Source organism: Rhinopithecus bieti, unplaced genomic scaffold, assembly GCF_001698545.2.
Source record: "Rhinopithecus bieti isolate Rb0 unplaced genomic scaffold, ASM169854v2 scaffold_3615, whole genome shotgun sequence".
NCBI lineage: Eukaryota > Metazoa > Chordata > Mammalia > Primates > Cercopithecidae > Rhinopithecus > Rhinopithecus bieti.
The window spans coordinates 434807-449433 of record NW_016804369.1 but is presented as its reverse complement, the minus strand read 5'-3'; the positions used below and the strand labels follow the sequence as shown (position 1 = coordinate 449433).

The 14627-nt window shown below is 44.8% G+C and overlaps 1 protein-coding gene across 1 annotated transcript in view; it reads right to left on the bottom strand.

The window, feature by feature from the left end:
* GLT1D1 (glycosyltransferase 1 domain containing 1) overlaps positions 1-14627 on the bottom strand; it is a 122733-nt gene that overhangs the window by 44353 nt on the left and 63753 nt on the right. The window contains exon 8 of the mRNA XM_017867537.1: positions 14160-14209. Within this exon, the coding sequence (XP_017723026.1) occupies positions 14160-14209 (50 nt within the window). The remainder of the gene's footprint in view (positions 1-14159; positions 14210-14627) is intronic.

Genomic DNA, 14627 nt, shown 5'->3' with positions numbered 1-14627 from the left:
AAAAAAAAAAAAAAAAAAAAAAAAAAAAAGAAAGATTCATGTTAGCAAAAGCCTGAAATGAGGCTAAGTCTCCAGCGAATTACGTCGAATGGCAGCAGAGCCAGACTCAACAATTCAGAGGGAAAAAAGTAGTAGGAAATGGTACTATGAGCCCAGCTATTAAATAACAAAAATAGTAGTAAAAAAAAAAAAAAAAAAAAAAAAAAAAAACAAAAAAACAGAGAGAGAGAGACTGGGCATGGTGGCTCAAGCCTGCAATCCCAGCACTTTGGGAGGCCGAGGAGGGGGGGATCACGTGATCAGGAGTTCGCGACCCACCTGCTGGCCAACATGGTGAAAGCCTGTCTCTACTAAAAACACAAAAATTGGCCAGGTGTAGTAACAAGTGCCTGTAATCCCAGCTACTCGGGAAGTTGAAGAATCACTTGAACCAGGGGCGGAGGTTGCAGTGAGCTGAGATTGCGGCATTGCACTCTAGCCTGGGTCTCAAAACTCTGTCTCAAAAAAGAGAAAGAAGAGAGAGAATGTTCCAAAGAATACATATAGGCTCTGGTTAGGAGCCTGTATGGTTACACCTGAGTGTGGCGAGTGAGACCCCTTCAGTCAACTTAAGGTCTTGAGACAGAGTTGTTTCCAGAAATGGGACAATTGGACAACAACCGAATTTTGCAGTGAAAGTGTTGCTTAAATGGTGCAGAAGGATTTTGTCATAAAATCATTCAGGCACAATAGGTTGGAATCCTTAGGAAGTCTATGACTAAAGGTCTGACCATCAAAATATTTTTTAACAGGATGACTTCTCAGAAACAGTTGGAAAGGCCAGGACCTGATCATCAGCTGATGAATGAGTAATCGTGACATGCCTGTCCATACAAAGGAGTGCCACTCAGCCATGACAAGGAAGTGCTGACTTAAGCCACAACAAGGGTGAGCTTGGGAAACATGATGCCACGTGAGTTACACCGGACAGAAAAGACCAGAGTGTATGATTCCATGTCTATGACATGGCCAGAGCAGCCAAATCATAGAGACAGAAAGTAGATTAGCGGTTACCCAGGGCTTGCTTAGGATCTAATTAGGGGTTATTGGGGTGAGGGGGAAATGGGGAGTGACTGCTTAGTGGATAGAGGGTATCCTTTTGGGGTGAGAAAAATATTCAGGAATGAGATAGGCGTGATGGTTGCACAACTTTGTGAATAGACTAAAGCCCACTGGCTTGTGCACTCTAAAATGGTGAATTTCGTGGCATGTGAATTCCACCTCAACTTTTTAAAGGCCGGGGCAGCCTTTGCATTAGTCACAACCTAACATCCTCCAGTCCCAACTTGACTCCTACTTTGCATCTGGAAGGAACAGGTCTTTGGGGCAGGGACTGTGTTCCGTCCTGTTGCATCCCTGAAGGCTAATAACACAATTGTTGAATTCACACAAAAATTAATGGCAACCTGTTCAAACTTATTGCTCCTCAAAGACAGGCCACAAATTTTTAAGCAAACTCGTAGTGGATAGTGGATATGTGGAGACCAGAAAGAGGCAGCACCAGACTGAGGGGACTCCGGATACAGAGGGCCAGGGTCAAGGCCCCCCAGGCACCAAACTAGCCTCATGCACATTAACGGACCTCTCCGCGTGTCAGTTTGCTCATCTGTCCAGTGAGAACTCTAGAACCTTGGGATTGCTCGGAGGAGTAAATGACTTAGAAGATGTGAAGTGCGGAGCCTGTATTCACATTCAGGCCCACTCCAGGGGCTGAATTTGTAAAACTATGCTCTGCTGCCTCTCTGGTTGCTGTTAGAACTGTGCCTGGGACATAGTAACTGCTATACGTGTTGCAGAAGAAAAAAGTCAAATGTCAATGTCTTATTAGAAAAATACTGGAAGAAGGCCAGGCGCGGTGGCTCAAGCCTGTAATCCCAGCACTTTGGGAGGCCGAGACGGGTGGATCACGAGGTCAGGAGATCGAGACCATCCTGGCTAACACCGTGAAACCCCGTCTCTACTAAAAAATACAAAAAAAAAAACTAGCCAGGCGAGGTGGCGGGCGCCTGTAGTCCCAGCTACTCGGGAGGCTGAGGCAGGAGAATGGCGTAAACCCGGGAGGCGGAGCTTGCAGTGAGCTGAGATCCGGCCACTGCACTCCAGCCCGGGAGACAGGGCGAGACTCCGTCTCAAAGAAAAAAAAATAAAGAAAGAAAAATACTGGAAGAAAATAACAATGAGAGCTACAGACAGCACCACCAATACAAAATAATCTATAAGCTTAATGTCACATATATATGTATATAGTACATAATATGTAATATATGTATTGTATGTATACGCACATGTATATTATATGTATATGTGTACATATGCATATATACACATATATGTGTACATATATAAGATATAATATATATATACATATTAGAAATGGGGTCTGATGGTTAGAATCTGTGTCCCCACCCAAATCTCCTGTTAAATTGTAACCCCCAGTGTTGGAGGTGGGGCCTGGTAGGAAGTGATTGGATCATGGGGGTGGTTTCTAACAATTTAGCATCATCCCCCAGTGTTGTCTCATGATGGGGTTCTCGGGAGATCTGGCTGTTTAAAAGTGTGTGGCACCTCCAGCCTTGAGCTCTTCCTCCTGATCCAGACACGTAAGACGCGCGCCTACTTCCCCTTCGCCTTCCGCTGTGATTGAAAGTTTCCTGAGGCATTCCCCGGCTGTGCTTCTTGTACAGCCTGAGGAACTTGAGCCAACTAAACCTATTTTCTTTATAAATTACCCAGTCTCAGGTAGTTCTTTATAGCAGTGTGAGAACTAATACAGGGTCTCACTATGTGGCCCAGGCTGGTCTCGAACTCCTGGGCTCAAGCGATCCTCCTGCCTTGGCCTCCCAAACTGCTGGGATTACAAGCATGAGCCACTGTACCCGGCCAAGCTTAATCTCAAATGTGTACTTTTTTTTTTTTTTTTTTTTTTAGTAGAGACAGAGTTTCACCATATTGGCCAGGGTGGTCTCAAACTCCTGACCTTAAGTGATCCGCCCACCTTGGCCTCCCAAAGTGCTGGGATTATAGGTGTGAGCCACTGCACCCAGCCTCAAGTGTGTACTTTTTTGATTAACTACACATCTGAGATTAAGTGGCATTGCCACACTTCTGAACACTCCAGAATTGGGAAGTAGAGAGAAGCTCCCTGACTGCCTGAAAGGAACCCCTGTGTTCCCAAGGGCAGAAGCCACACTCCTCACCACCAGAAACCTCACCATGACACGACCTCGTCTTGTGCAACTTCGTCTTGTGCAATGACCTCATCTTGTGCAATGACCTGGCCTCAGGTAAGTTTGCTTACTGAGGTACTGAGAGGACCTTCCTAGGGTGCTGTTTCACCTTTTCCAGCCCACTCAGGACAAAGCTGCAGTATATAGTTACCATATCTGGCTCATCCAACAGCAAAGTCTTCAACAAAACAACCAACACCCATGCCTCTCCTGGTGTTATCGACAATGAATAGAAATTTAAAACACTGAAAAAAAATTCCTAAATGTATGCAAGTGTAACACAAAATTCTAAGCATTTATTGAAAGATACAGGCAGAGGGTCTAAACGTATTTTGCTAATGCCATGCCTGCAGTTTCTTCCCAGCTGCTACTCCTGATGAGCCAGGAGTGAAGGCATATTCAATTTCTGTTCTCATTTACACTTTACCAGTAGGCATTATGAATTACAAACCAAGTTGGTTTAAAGAATATGATGATATCCCAACAGTTTATAATACAAACTGAAATAATGCTGCTTTCCAGAAACTTTGTTTCCTTTCTTCTGGCAAGGAGCTGTTTCACGTGTTTATTAAATCCCAGCTCCTTCAGTTGACCAGAAAGCCTGAGATTTAACCCAAAGGATTGGTAATGTTAAGCTTGTTGACATCCCTGAGGTCACCAAGTCACTGAAAATTTGCTGTTAGCCTTCAGTAAATTTGGATGCATAAGAACATTTAAAAGAATTCCTAGAAATCTATTTCAAGAGAAAAATTCATAGCCATACACAATTTTTTTGTTTATTGCTGTTGTTGCTGTTAATAGTCTATACTTCTCGGCCACCTATTCTGTGCAGAACATATGCTGAGTCCTTCACATACATTAGCTTATTTCTTCCAACAGCCTGGTTATTATTACCTGCCTTTTACACATGAAGACATTGAAGCTCAGACAGTTCTATAACTTAACCAGGATCACACAGCTAGAAAGTTGCTGGGCCAGTACTCACAGTCAGGCTGACTCCTGGGGCTGAATTTGTAAAACTGTGCTCTGCTGCCTCTCTGGTTTCTGTTCAAAGTATTTCATCAGGTATAGTTCATAAGCTTTTGTAGATTATGGAAAGCCTACCTACTGATTAATTTACCCACTACACCCCATCCATGTCTGTATTAGTCTGTTCTCACACTGTTAATGAAGACATATCCAAGACTGCATAATTTACAAAGGAAAGAGGGTTTAATTGACTCACAGTTCCAATGGGCTGGGGAGGCCTCAGGAAACTTACAGTCATGATGGAAGGGGAAGCGAACACCTCTTTCTTCACATGGCAGCAACAAGGAGAAGTGCAGAGCCAAGGGGGGGAAGCCCCTTATAAAACCATCAGATCTTGAGAACTTACTATCACAAGAACAGCATGAGGTAACCACCCCCACGATTCAATGACCTCCCGGGACACGTGGAGATTATGGGATTGCAATTCAAGATGAGATTTGGGTGGGGACACAGCCAAACCATATCGGTGTCTGTGTCCCTGCATTCTCTCTACCAGGAATGTCATCCTCTGTCCCCAAAACCTATTCATCCTCTGAGATGAAGGCAATGCCCCCTCTCTGAGACACTTTCCCATCACCCTGTCCAGATGTAACATCTCCACCCCACGCTATCATAACACCTACCACAGGGACCAACCTCTTTTGATACCTGCCCACATTCTCCTATCTCCATGTCCCTCCCAAGGCCATGCACAGGGCCCTGCGTACAGTTCTGTGCTCATAATATCTGCAAAAAGAATGATCTCCGGCTGACCCTACTTTTCCATTTCCCATTTCTGATGCCTTTTGCTCGAATTATCCTAAACAACTGAATTACTCTTTATCCACAATATCTTACCATGAAAAAGCACACAGTCCAATGAAAGCCTTTTTTGGGCTCTACATATTAATTTTCAAAATCACATTTTATGAGTATTTTAGTTAGAAATTTCTCTTATTTTAATGTTATTAGCATGCCTCTGCTCTCATGAATAACTATTTAGTGAAAATAATTTATCAAGGAAAAAAATCAAATTGTATAAAACCACAAAACACTTCATCTAAAACTTAACTGAAGGCCTAACAGCAACTTTCAAGTTGAAACTAAAACTGCATTACATTTTCTGGATTTACCTTCCACATCAGTTCACTTTCAAATTTCTTAGTGAAGCCACATGGAACAAAGTGCGAGATAAAGAAAAAAAAGAAGGGGGGATATTTGTATTTAATGAAAGCACATGTCATGAAATTTTAAAAGGCAAAAGCATCGCAAGCCACAATGATAATTCTCATTTCCTCCTTCCAAGCTTATTTATTTTCTAGAGCAAAATACATTGTTTCAACTCCTAGGCTTAAGGGAAATAATCTTTGATATAAGAAGTTATCGTGGAAAGTCATTAAGCTGTCATGCTCAAACCAAATGTTCATACCCTGCTCCTTATCAAAGAGCATCAGAAAATGCACCCACACAAGATCCCCTGCAAGCAGACACCATATACTTCGTTGAAATGGTTGAGCTGAGAGATCAAAGAAGCTTTAATAGAAAACCAAAGCCACGCTCAAACCATCCTGCAGCTAAAACAGAATCTCCGCATATCAAAGCAGAAAAGAAACATCAAGCATGAAAATGTATTTTATTTAACACTCACAGGACACTGCCTAGGAACGAGGCGCTATTCCAGGCACTGTCTAAGTCTTCACTCGTCGACTCCCCGCTGCAAACTGTGAGGCAGGTAGTATTAGCTCAGTCATCCCCATTTTACAGATGGGGAAACTGAGGGATGGACTGTGCACCCAGGTAGCTGGATCCAGGGTCCATGACATGTGTGTGACCACTCTACTACACAGCCATGTGGCTGTGGTCTAGGAGTGTTAACTAACTTGCCAGCGGTTAGCACTGAATGATCGCATGAATTTCATATGAGACTACGACCCATCTTTTTAAAAAGTTCTTGCTAAGAATTAACGCAAAAATAAACATGTGTGTGGCATCTGAAAACTAAAACAGTGCTAGGCATGATGGCATGAGCCTGCGGTCCCAGTGACTTGGGAGGCTAAGGTGGAAGGGTTGCTTGAGACCAGGACTTCCAGATCAGCCTGAGAAACATAGAGAGATCCCATCTCTACAAATAAATACGTAAACAAACAAATATACTTTAAAAATGCAGCCTCAGCGACATTTTAGGCAATCTAAGAACATCTCTACTACTTTTTTTTTTTGTGAGAGTCACTCGGTCACCCAGGCTTTCTTTGAATATCATCTATCTGCTTTTTAATTTGCATTTTCTACTCTACCAGCGTTTTATAAAATGGTAGAGTAGCCCGGCGCAGTGGCTCATGTATGTAATCCTTTTGGAAGGCTGAGGAGGGCGGATCGTTTGAGGTCAGGTGTTCGAGACCAGCCTGGCCAACATGGTGAAAACCCATCTCTACTAAAATCTCCAAATTCGCTGGGTGTGCTGGCACATGCCTGTAATCCCAGCTACTCAGGAGGGTGAGGCAGGAGAATGGCATGAACTCGGGAGGTGGAACTTGCAGTGAGCCGAGATTGCACCACTGCACTCTAGCCTGGGTGACAGAGCAAGACCCTGTCTCAAAAAAAAAAAAAAAAAAAAAAATTAGCCAGGTATGGTGGCACGTGTCTATAATTCCAGATGCTCAGAAGAAGAATTGCTTGAACCCAGGGGGTGGAGGTTGCAGTGAGCCAAGATCGTGCCACTTCACTCCAGCCTGGGCAACAGAGCAACAATCTTAAAAAAAAAAAAAAAAAAAAAAAATGTCTCTTTGAAGACACAGTAAGTCAATGCAATTTTGTACTAAGTGGCACCGAACGTGACCTGGAAAAACTCCAGCCCTCCAAAGTGTCTAGCTGATACCTAAACAGTGTGTTCATTGAGCTTTGCAGTTAACAGAGAAAGAAATGGGCCAAAGCAGAGTGCGTTCCCGTTGGATGTCACAAATAGTGGTGAAATTAAGGGCGTTAAATCTAATGTATGCCATAGTTTTTCCAATAAGAATTTTAATGTGTCCCAAGACTTGACCTCTCACCCACTTCTCAGATCCACCTCCCAGTCTTCAGAATGTACACTAGTCACACTGCAGGCAACAGTCAACTTGAAGCATGAAATCGTCTTAGTCCCCTCCTAGTTCTGTATTCAGAAATGATGTTAAATTGAATGCTTGCCTCTAAAAATTAACCAATGTTTGGAAATGTTCTAATCATGACGGAAGATGGGGAGTTTCAGCTGAGTACTCAGGAGAAGCATATCTGAGAGGGTGGCATCTGAGCCAGACTGAGGTCTGCAGAGAGAGAATTGCACCCCAAGGAAGCAGCAAGTGCACTGGCCCTAACCAGAGAATACCTTTGGCAGGTCCAACACACCCACAGACTCACACACAGACCCTCCACCCGGGGTCACCCAAGTCACAGCTTTTCAAACTACACCCTAGGTAGCAAATTATAAAATCAATTTTGGGGTAAAATAAAAACAAGCATTTCTCAAAATGGCATAGAATAGAATAGCATATCATCACAAAGAGCAGCCCGGAACAGTTTTTTAAAAATCAGAATGCATGAACTGCATGAAGTAAAAGAAAGCGTATTGTTTAATAGAGCTTGTTTCTGACGTGCACATGTGTGTGGGTGTGTGCGCGTGTGGCGGGTTACTGTGTAAAATGCGTGTGGGGGAATCGGCTCCGCCTGCGCACGGGCACTGCCTGCGTATACCCACATCGCTTCCCCACTCTGTGTTCAGTGATGTCGGCTGAGGAACTGGAAACTGGCCTTGGTAACGCATTGACACCATGGACACTGAGAAACAGGGCTTTTAGGAAACAGGGCTCCCCCACTTTCTAAAAGCTGTCTCTCCCAGAGAGGAGTGGCACCCTGCTTACAGTTAAAAACAAACAACACGTGAAGACACCAGCCTATCTGCAGCATGCGAGGCACTGAAACACGTGCCCAGAGGCACCCAGTCTGGGAGGCACCCAGTCTGGGAGGCTTCAGTGGGACAGAGGGAACCAAGAAGTAAACAAGTTATTGGATGGGGCTTGTAATTTGTTAGATTCAGTGCGGCCTTAGAAATGTAGAAACTCAAATTATTTCACCCACTGAAATGACGTCAAGGTTTTTGTGGTGGTGGCTGTTGCTTTTCCCTTAGATTTGAAAGACCTTCGACAAGGCAGAGATCTTAAAGTAGGGTCGTACCCAGAGCCTTTGCTTCTGCTAAAGGCCCACCGAGGCTGGCAAGACCGGCGGCCTCACTGTAAACCACAACTGGAAGTGGAGGCCTCAGTTTCAGCAAAGCGCAGGACAGCTCGGGGCTACGTGTAAACAGGCACAAACCTGGCGCTTATGACCTGTCTGCTTAAGCAACAAATCCATAACCAAAGGGTGCACTTTTCCCTTTCCTAGGACTGCTTTAATTATAGATAGCAAAGTGCCTCATGAAACAGGTGCTTTAGAATTCTTAATAATTTATGGCAATGAATTAAAAAAACTCTCAGACCACCGTCCTTCCCACCCAGGTCTCGGACACTCTGCTGCAGTGCTGCCTCTCCTAGCTACCCTTTCCTCTCACTACTTTGTGTTCTCTGCTCCACCCAAGCCAACGAACATGCTGGGCTGGACGTGCAGCTCCAGATGGGGACATGGAGATTTCAGGGACGGCGATCTAGTTGGGGTGTGGGCTCCAGGGGACTCATCTGGGACCTGGACTTGCCTACCACGTATCTTGTCATCAGATATGTTACAGATGTGTTAGACTAGCTTGGAAATGGAGGGGGGGCCTCTGGAAACCATGGCGGAGCTAAAGCTTCCCCAGACAGGGCTTTCCATCACCGACAGGAGCCGGCAGCACCTTCAGCCAGCCCCATGCCCCCGACTGTTCCCTAATCCTGGAAAGTCAAGTCCCTGTCAACTCCTCAACAGGCAAAGCCATGGCAATCCTTGCTCAAAACCATTTTGCAATGACCTCCTTCCAGAATTAAGAAAGGAAAGAAAATACAGAGATGCGTTTTGTAGGACACACAAGGCCAACAGGGGGTGTGTGTGTGTATGTGTGTGCACGTGCACATATGCTCACATGCACACAGTGTTTATTAGTTCCCAGCCCTTAAAAATAAAGGCATTTCACTGGCGTTATTTTTAATAAAAACACACACACATTCACCCCTTCAAATAAAAAGAGGAAGCCTCTGGACTTGTGGCTTGTCCTGCAGAATCAGCTCCCAGCCCTGCAGGGACAAGATTCCTAACAGCCACTTTAGGAGGGAAGACAAACACTTTTTACACTCACTGTGCTTTCAAAAGCAGGCAAACCAAAGTTAGAGGGGAGGTGCCGTGTTCCATAAAGAAGTGGTAGAAAGGGACCAGGCACGGTGGCTCACACCTGTAATCCCAGCACTTTGGGAGGCCGAGGCAGGCGGATCACTGTAGGTCAGGAGTTCGAGACCAGCCTGGCCAACATGGTGAAACCCCATCTCAACTAAAAATACAAAATTTGCTGAGCGTGGTGGTGGGCACTTGTAATCCCAACTACTCGGGAGGCTCAGACAGGAGACTTGCTTGAACCCAGGAGGTGGAGGTTGCAATGAGCCGAGATTGCACCACTGTACTCCAGCCTGGGTGGCAGAGTGAGACTCCGTCTCAAAAAAAAAAAGGGGGGGGGGGACTTGGCGCAGTGGCTCAGGCCTGTAATCCCAGCACTTTGGGAAGCCAAGGTGGGCGGATCACAAGGTCAGGAGATTGAGACCATCCTGGCCAACATGGTGAAACCCCGACTCTACTAAAAATACAAAAAATTAGCCAGGCGTGGTAGCACATGCCTGTAGTCCCAGCTACTAAGGAGTCTGAGGCAGAAGAATCGCTCGAACCCAGGAGGTGGAGGTTGCTGTGAGCTGAGATCATGCAATTGCACTCCAGCCTGGGCGGCAGAGCAAGACTCCGTCTCATTGAAAAAAAAAAAAAAAGGTGGTAGAAGAGACATATTTCCTCCGGGAAGTGAAAAACATTTCTGATTGCTTCATATGAAAACAACAGCAGCAACGATGGCGTCTCTCCTAAAAGACTATTACTTAAGAAGTCATTAAGAAACAGAGTACCTGCTCCCTCATCAGCAGGCAGCCAAGTTAAAGAGGAAAGACCAACGCAGGCAGCGTCCTTTGTTCCAGCAGCTCTCTCTTCTCCTGCCTCTGCAATCAGCTTACATGTGCCCCGAGTCTTTTTTTTTTTTTATAGATATATAAATATTATTATTTTTTATTATACTTTATGTTCTAGGGTACATGTGCACAATGAGCCTTTACTTCTCTGGAAGAGGGCTCTGTCACATACCCAGTGCTGTGTACCCCTGCATTTGCCCCCCATACCAGCTTCCTGGAAAGGAAATGTGATCCAGAAAAAGCCAGACGTTGTGACCAGTGTTTGGATGTTCTTCTCCAGCAGGGGTTCGTTTTAAGTATTTCCAGCCCACACGCTAATACTGTACAGAACTCTCCCAAACTTTGGCTAGTCGCATGCACTTTCATAGTTTGTCCTATCTACATGCACTGCTGCTTATTTAATACTTTCTGTGAAGTCAACTTATTTTGAAAGGAAATTTTCATCATTGGAAAGCCGGTATCAAGCATTATAAACGGGATGTGATCATCAGAATGAAAACAATGAAAAAGAAAACCACGTTATTCAATGCCTGTTAGATACTGTTGTTGCCCGCCCATGGCTCTGCGTCTGAGGCCTTCTCTCTTGATTAGCCAGAATTTTAGCATCAAACTAGAAGTTTTTGTTTCAGTGCTCTTCAAACAGAAAAATGAAACGAGAATTTTTAAAGGTAATAATGATAACCGCACCTCTATGGGACTTAACATGAATGAGCGCACTGGAAATTATCTTGTTACTACTACAATGCTAGCACTTAACGTGTGTGTGTGTGTGTGTGTGCACGTGCACGCACATATGTGTGTATGTGTATATGTGGGTATATGTTAACGAACTGCCACATTTAAGCGTCATTTATCTTCCATATGGTATTCAATGTGGCCACACAGATTCTAGCCCTTGGTGTTTTTATTTGCTGTTTGTGTTGAAATGGACTCTTGCTCTGTCACCCAGGCTGCAGTGCAGTGGTGCAATCTCGGCTCACTGCAACCTCTGCTTCCCAGGTTCAAGTGATTCTCATGCCTCAGCCTCCCGAGGAGCTGGGATTACAGGGGCAGGCCACCACGCCTGGCTAATTTTGTATTTTAATTTTGTACTTTTAGTAGAGATGGGGCTTCATCACGTTGGCCAGGCTGGTGTCAAACTCCTGACCTCAGGTGATCAGCCTCTCTTGGCATTCCAAAGTGCTGGGATTACAGGCCTGAGCCACCACACCTGGCCTAGCCCTTGACATTTTTAATTCCTTATGTGGCCCTTTCTAGGTAAATATTTCCAACAGCCTTTGAAAATAATGAGAAAAGCTTGTAACGCCATGTTATGCTGTTATGGGTCCCTAGGGAACTAGAAAAGACTATATAAAGAAAAACCGCAGAACAGACAAGGCTCCTGGCAGCTGTGCAGCGTTCCCTTCACTCGGATTTTCAGGGACACTGCTGCTTTAGGGACCGGAAACAGAACCCCCTCCCCCCGAAGAAACGGAGTTGTCACTGCCAGTGGTACACCCCATCTGACTGGAAACGCTAAGTGTGTCTTGCTTTTCAAACTGCCTGGAGTCATGCAAGCTCTTTCTCATGAGATGACCAGCGCAGCCACACAGACTTTTATTTAACACTGCAGACCAGGCAGCTGTCTTAGTCCATGGGAGCTGCTATTGCAAAATACCATAAAGCAGAGGCTGACAAACAACAGAAACATCGAGGTGCGGGAAAGATGGGTGTCTGCGAGGCCTGCTTCCCATCCAGATGCTTGCTGTGTCCTCGCTTGGTGGAAGGGGTGAGGCAACTCTCTGGGGCCTCCCTAATGGGCACGAATCTGCCCTCATGCCTGAATCACCCCCAAAGGCCCCACCTCCTAATACCCGCACACTGGGGAATAGGTTTCAACACAGGAATTTGGAGGGATGCACACACTCAGGCCACAGCAGCAACCCTGGAACAGAAACCCCACAAAGAGGCCAGGTGCGGTGGCTCATGCCTGGAATCCCAGCACTTTGGGAGGCCAAAGCGGGTGGATTGCCTGAGCTCAGGAGTTCGAGACCAGCCTGGCCAACATGGTCCCTACTCAAAATACAAAAATTGGCCAGGTGTGGTGGTGGGCGCCTGTAATCCCAGCTACTAGGAAGACTGAGGCTGGAGAATCACATGAACCCAGGAGGCAGAGGTTGCAGTAAGCCGAGATCACGCCATTGTCAGCCTGGGTGACAGGAGCAAAACCCCGTCTCAAAAAAAAAAATTAAAAAAAAAAAAAGAAACCCCACAAAGACATGGAGCTGTCACTGGCAGCGGCTCACCCTGTCTGGCTGGAAAACTAGGCGTATTCTGTTTTCCAAACCACCTGGAGTAAAGACGAGATTCATTTTCATGAGATGACCAGCGCAGCCACAGATTCTGTAAATCCTAAGTGCTTGGGACTTCTGTTAGGACCGACGTGGAACACAGCACGTGTTGGATCCTGATCTGGTGAGGCATGAGTGACTATCCCGGAGTCCCCGCAGAATGGGAGGTGGCGTCTGCAAGCGGCTCCTGGGGGCTCCATTCCTCCGTCACAGCCACCATGGTCGGGTAACAATGTCTCCCATCCCAGCATGTTTCTCGGATTTACAGATACTCATTTTCCACACAACAAGACTCCCAAAGGTGTCACCTGCCATCTGATGCTAGGTGGAAGGAATGGCACCAAGTTTGTCGAGCAATTTAAGGAAATTTCAAAGATAATTTGGATCACATATAATATTTGTCTTATGCAGCAAATTAAACTAATTTTCACTTTATATAACTTTAATTTTCTTTTTATAGGACTCCTATGTATTTCTTTTCTTCTTTTCTTTTGAGACAGAGTCTTGCTCTGTCGCCCAGGCTGGAGTACAGTGGTGCGATCTTAGCTCACTGCAGCTTCCACCTCCCAGGTTCAAGTGATTCTCCTGCCTCAGCCTCCTGAGTAGCTGGGTTACAGGCACCCACCACCATGCCCGGCTAAATGTATTTTTAGTAGCGACAGGGGTTTCACCACGTTGTCCAGGCTGATCTCAAACTCCTGCCCTCAGGTGATCCACCGGCCTCAGCCTCCCAAAGTTGCTGGGATTACAAGCATGAGCCAGTGCACCCGGCCAGACTCCTCTGTATTTCCATACAAGTTATTAGTTATCCTTTGTAGCAATAAATTAGTCGTAAAGATTCATTGTCGTTGTAATGATCTGTAACCTTGGCCTACTTTTCATTTTTTAAGAGGCAAACTGACTTCATTTACTTCAAAAGAGGAAAACCCACTTGGTAAGAAGAGTGATGGAGGCCAGACGTGGTGGCTCACACGTGTAATACCAGCATTTTGGGAAGATGAGGCAGGCAGATCATGAGGTCAGGAAATCAAGACCATCCTGGCTAACACGGTGAAACCCTGTCTCTACTAAAAACACAAAAAGTTAGCCAGGTGTGGTGGCGGGCACCTGTAGTCCCAGCTAGTCGGGAGGCTGAGGCAGGAGAATGGCGTGAACCCGGGAGACGGAGCTTGCCGTAAACCGAGATCGCGCCACTACACTCCAGCCCAGGCAACAGAGTGAGACTCTGCCTCAAAAAAAAAAAAAAAAAAAAAAAAAAAAAGAAAATTAAAAAAAATTTGAAAAAAAAAAAAAAAAAAAAAAGAAGAAGAGCAATGTAAACTAATTGTAGAAAATACATGAAAAATACAAAGAGGAAAACAGATGAGATAAATGTTTACTGCACATCAACTTACTTCAGGGCCTGCAATCACCAGGTACACACTGGGCTCCTCCTGATGCCATTCTTGGGAAGAAAAAAGAAGACAAAACGAACACTTAAAATGGTTTTACGTCACAGTTGCAAGCACAATTAACTTCAATATAAATTTCTCAATAATATAAATTAGTTCATGTCCTTTGGCTTTCATTCATAGTATTAGTCAATTTAAATTACATTTCTTTAGAATTTCTGTATTTGACATTTTATGATTTTAAGTAGAATTTTTTTCTACAGTATTATCCATTGTCCAGATTTCGAATTTACTGAATAACTAGGACTACTCTCCAATATCACCATAATTCAATGCGGCTTTGGAATATACCAAAGACTATATAGATTACCTTAAACAATAAACAAAACTCCAAATGCATCACACAAATCGGCATGTGTGAAATATTTTCAGGTAAAATTCTTTTAGTCTTTTTTTTTTTTTTTTTTTTTT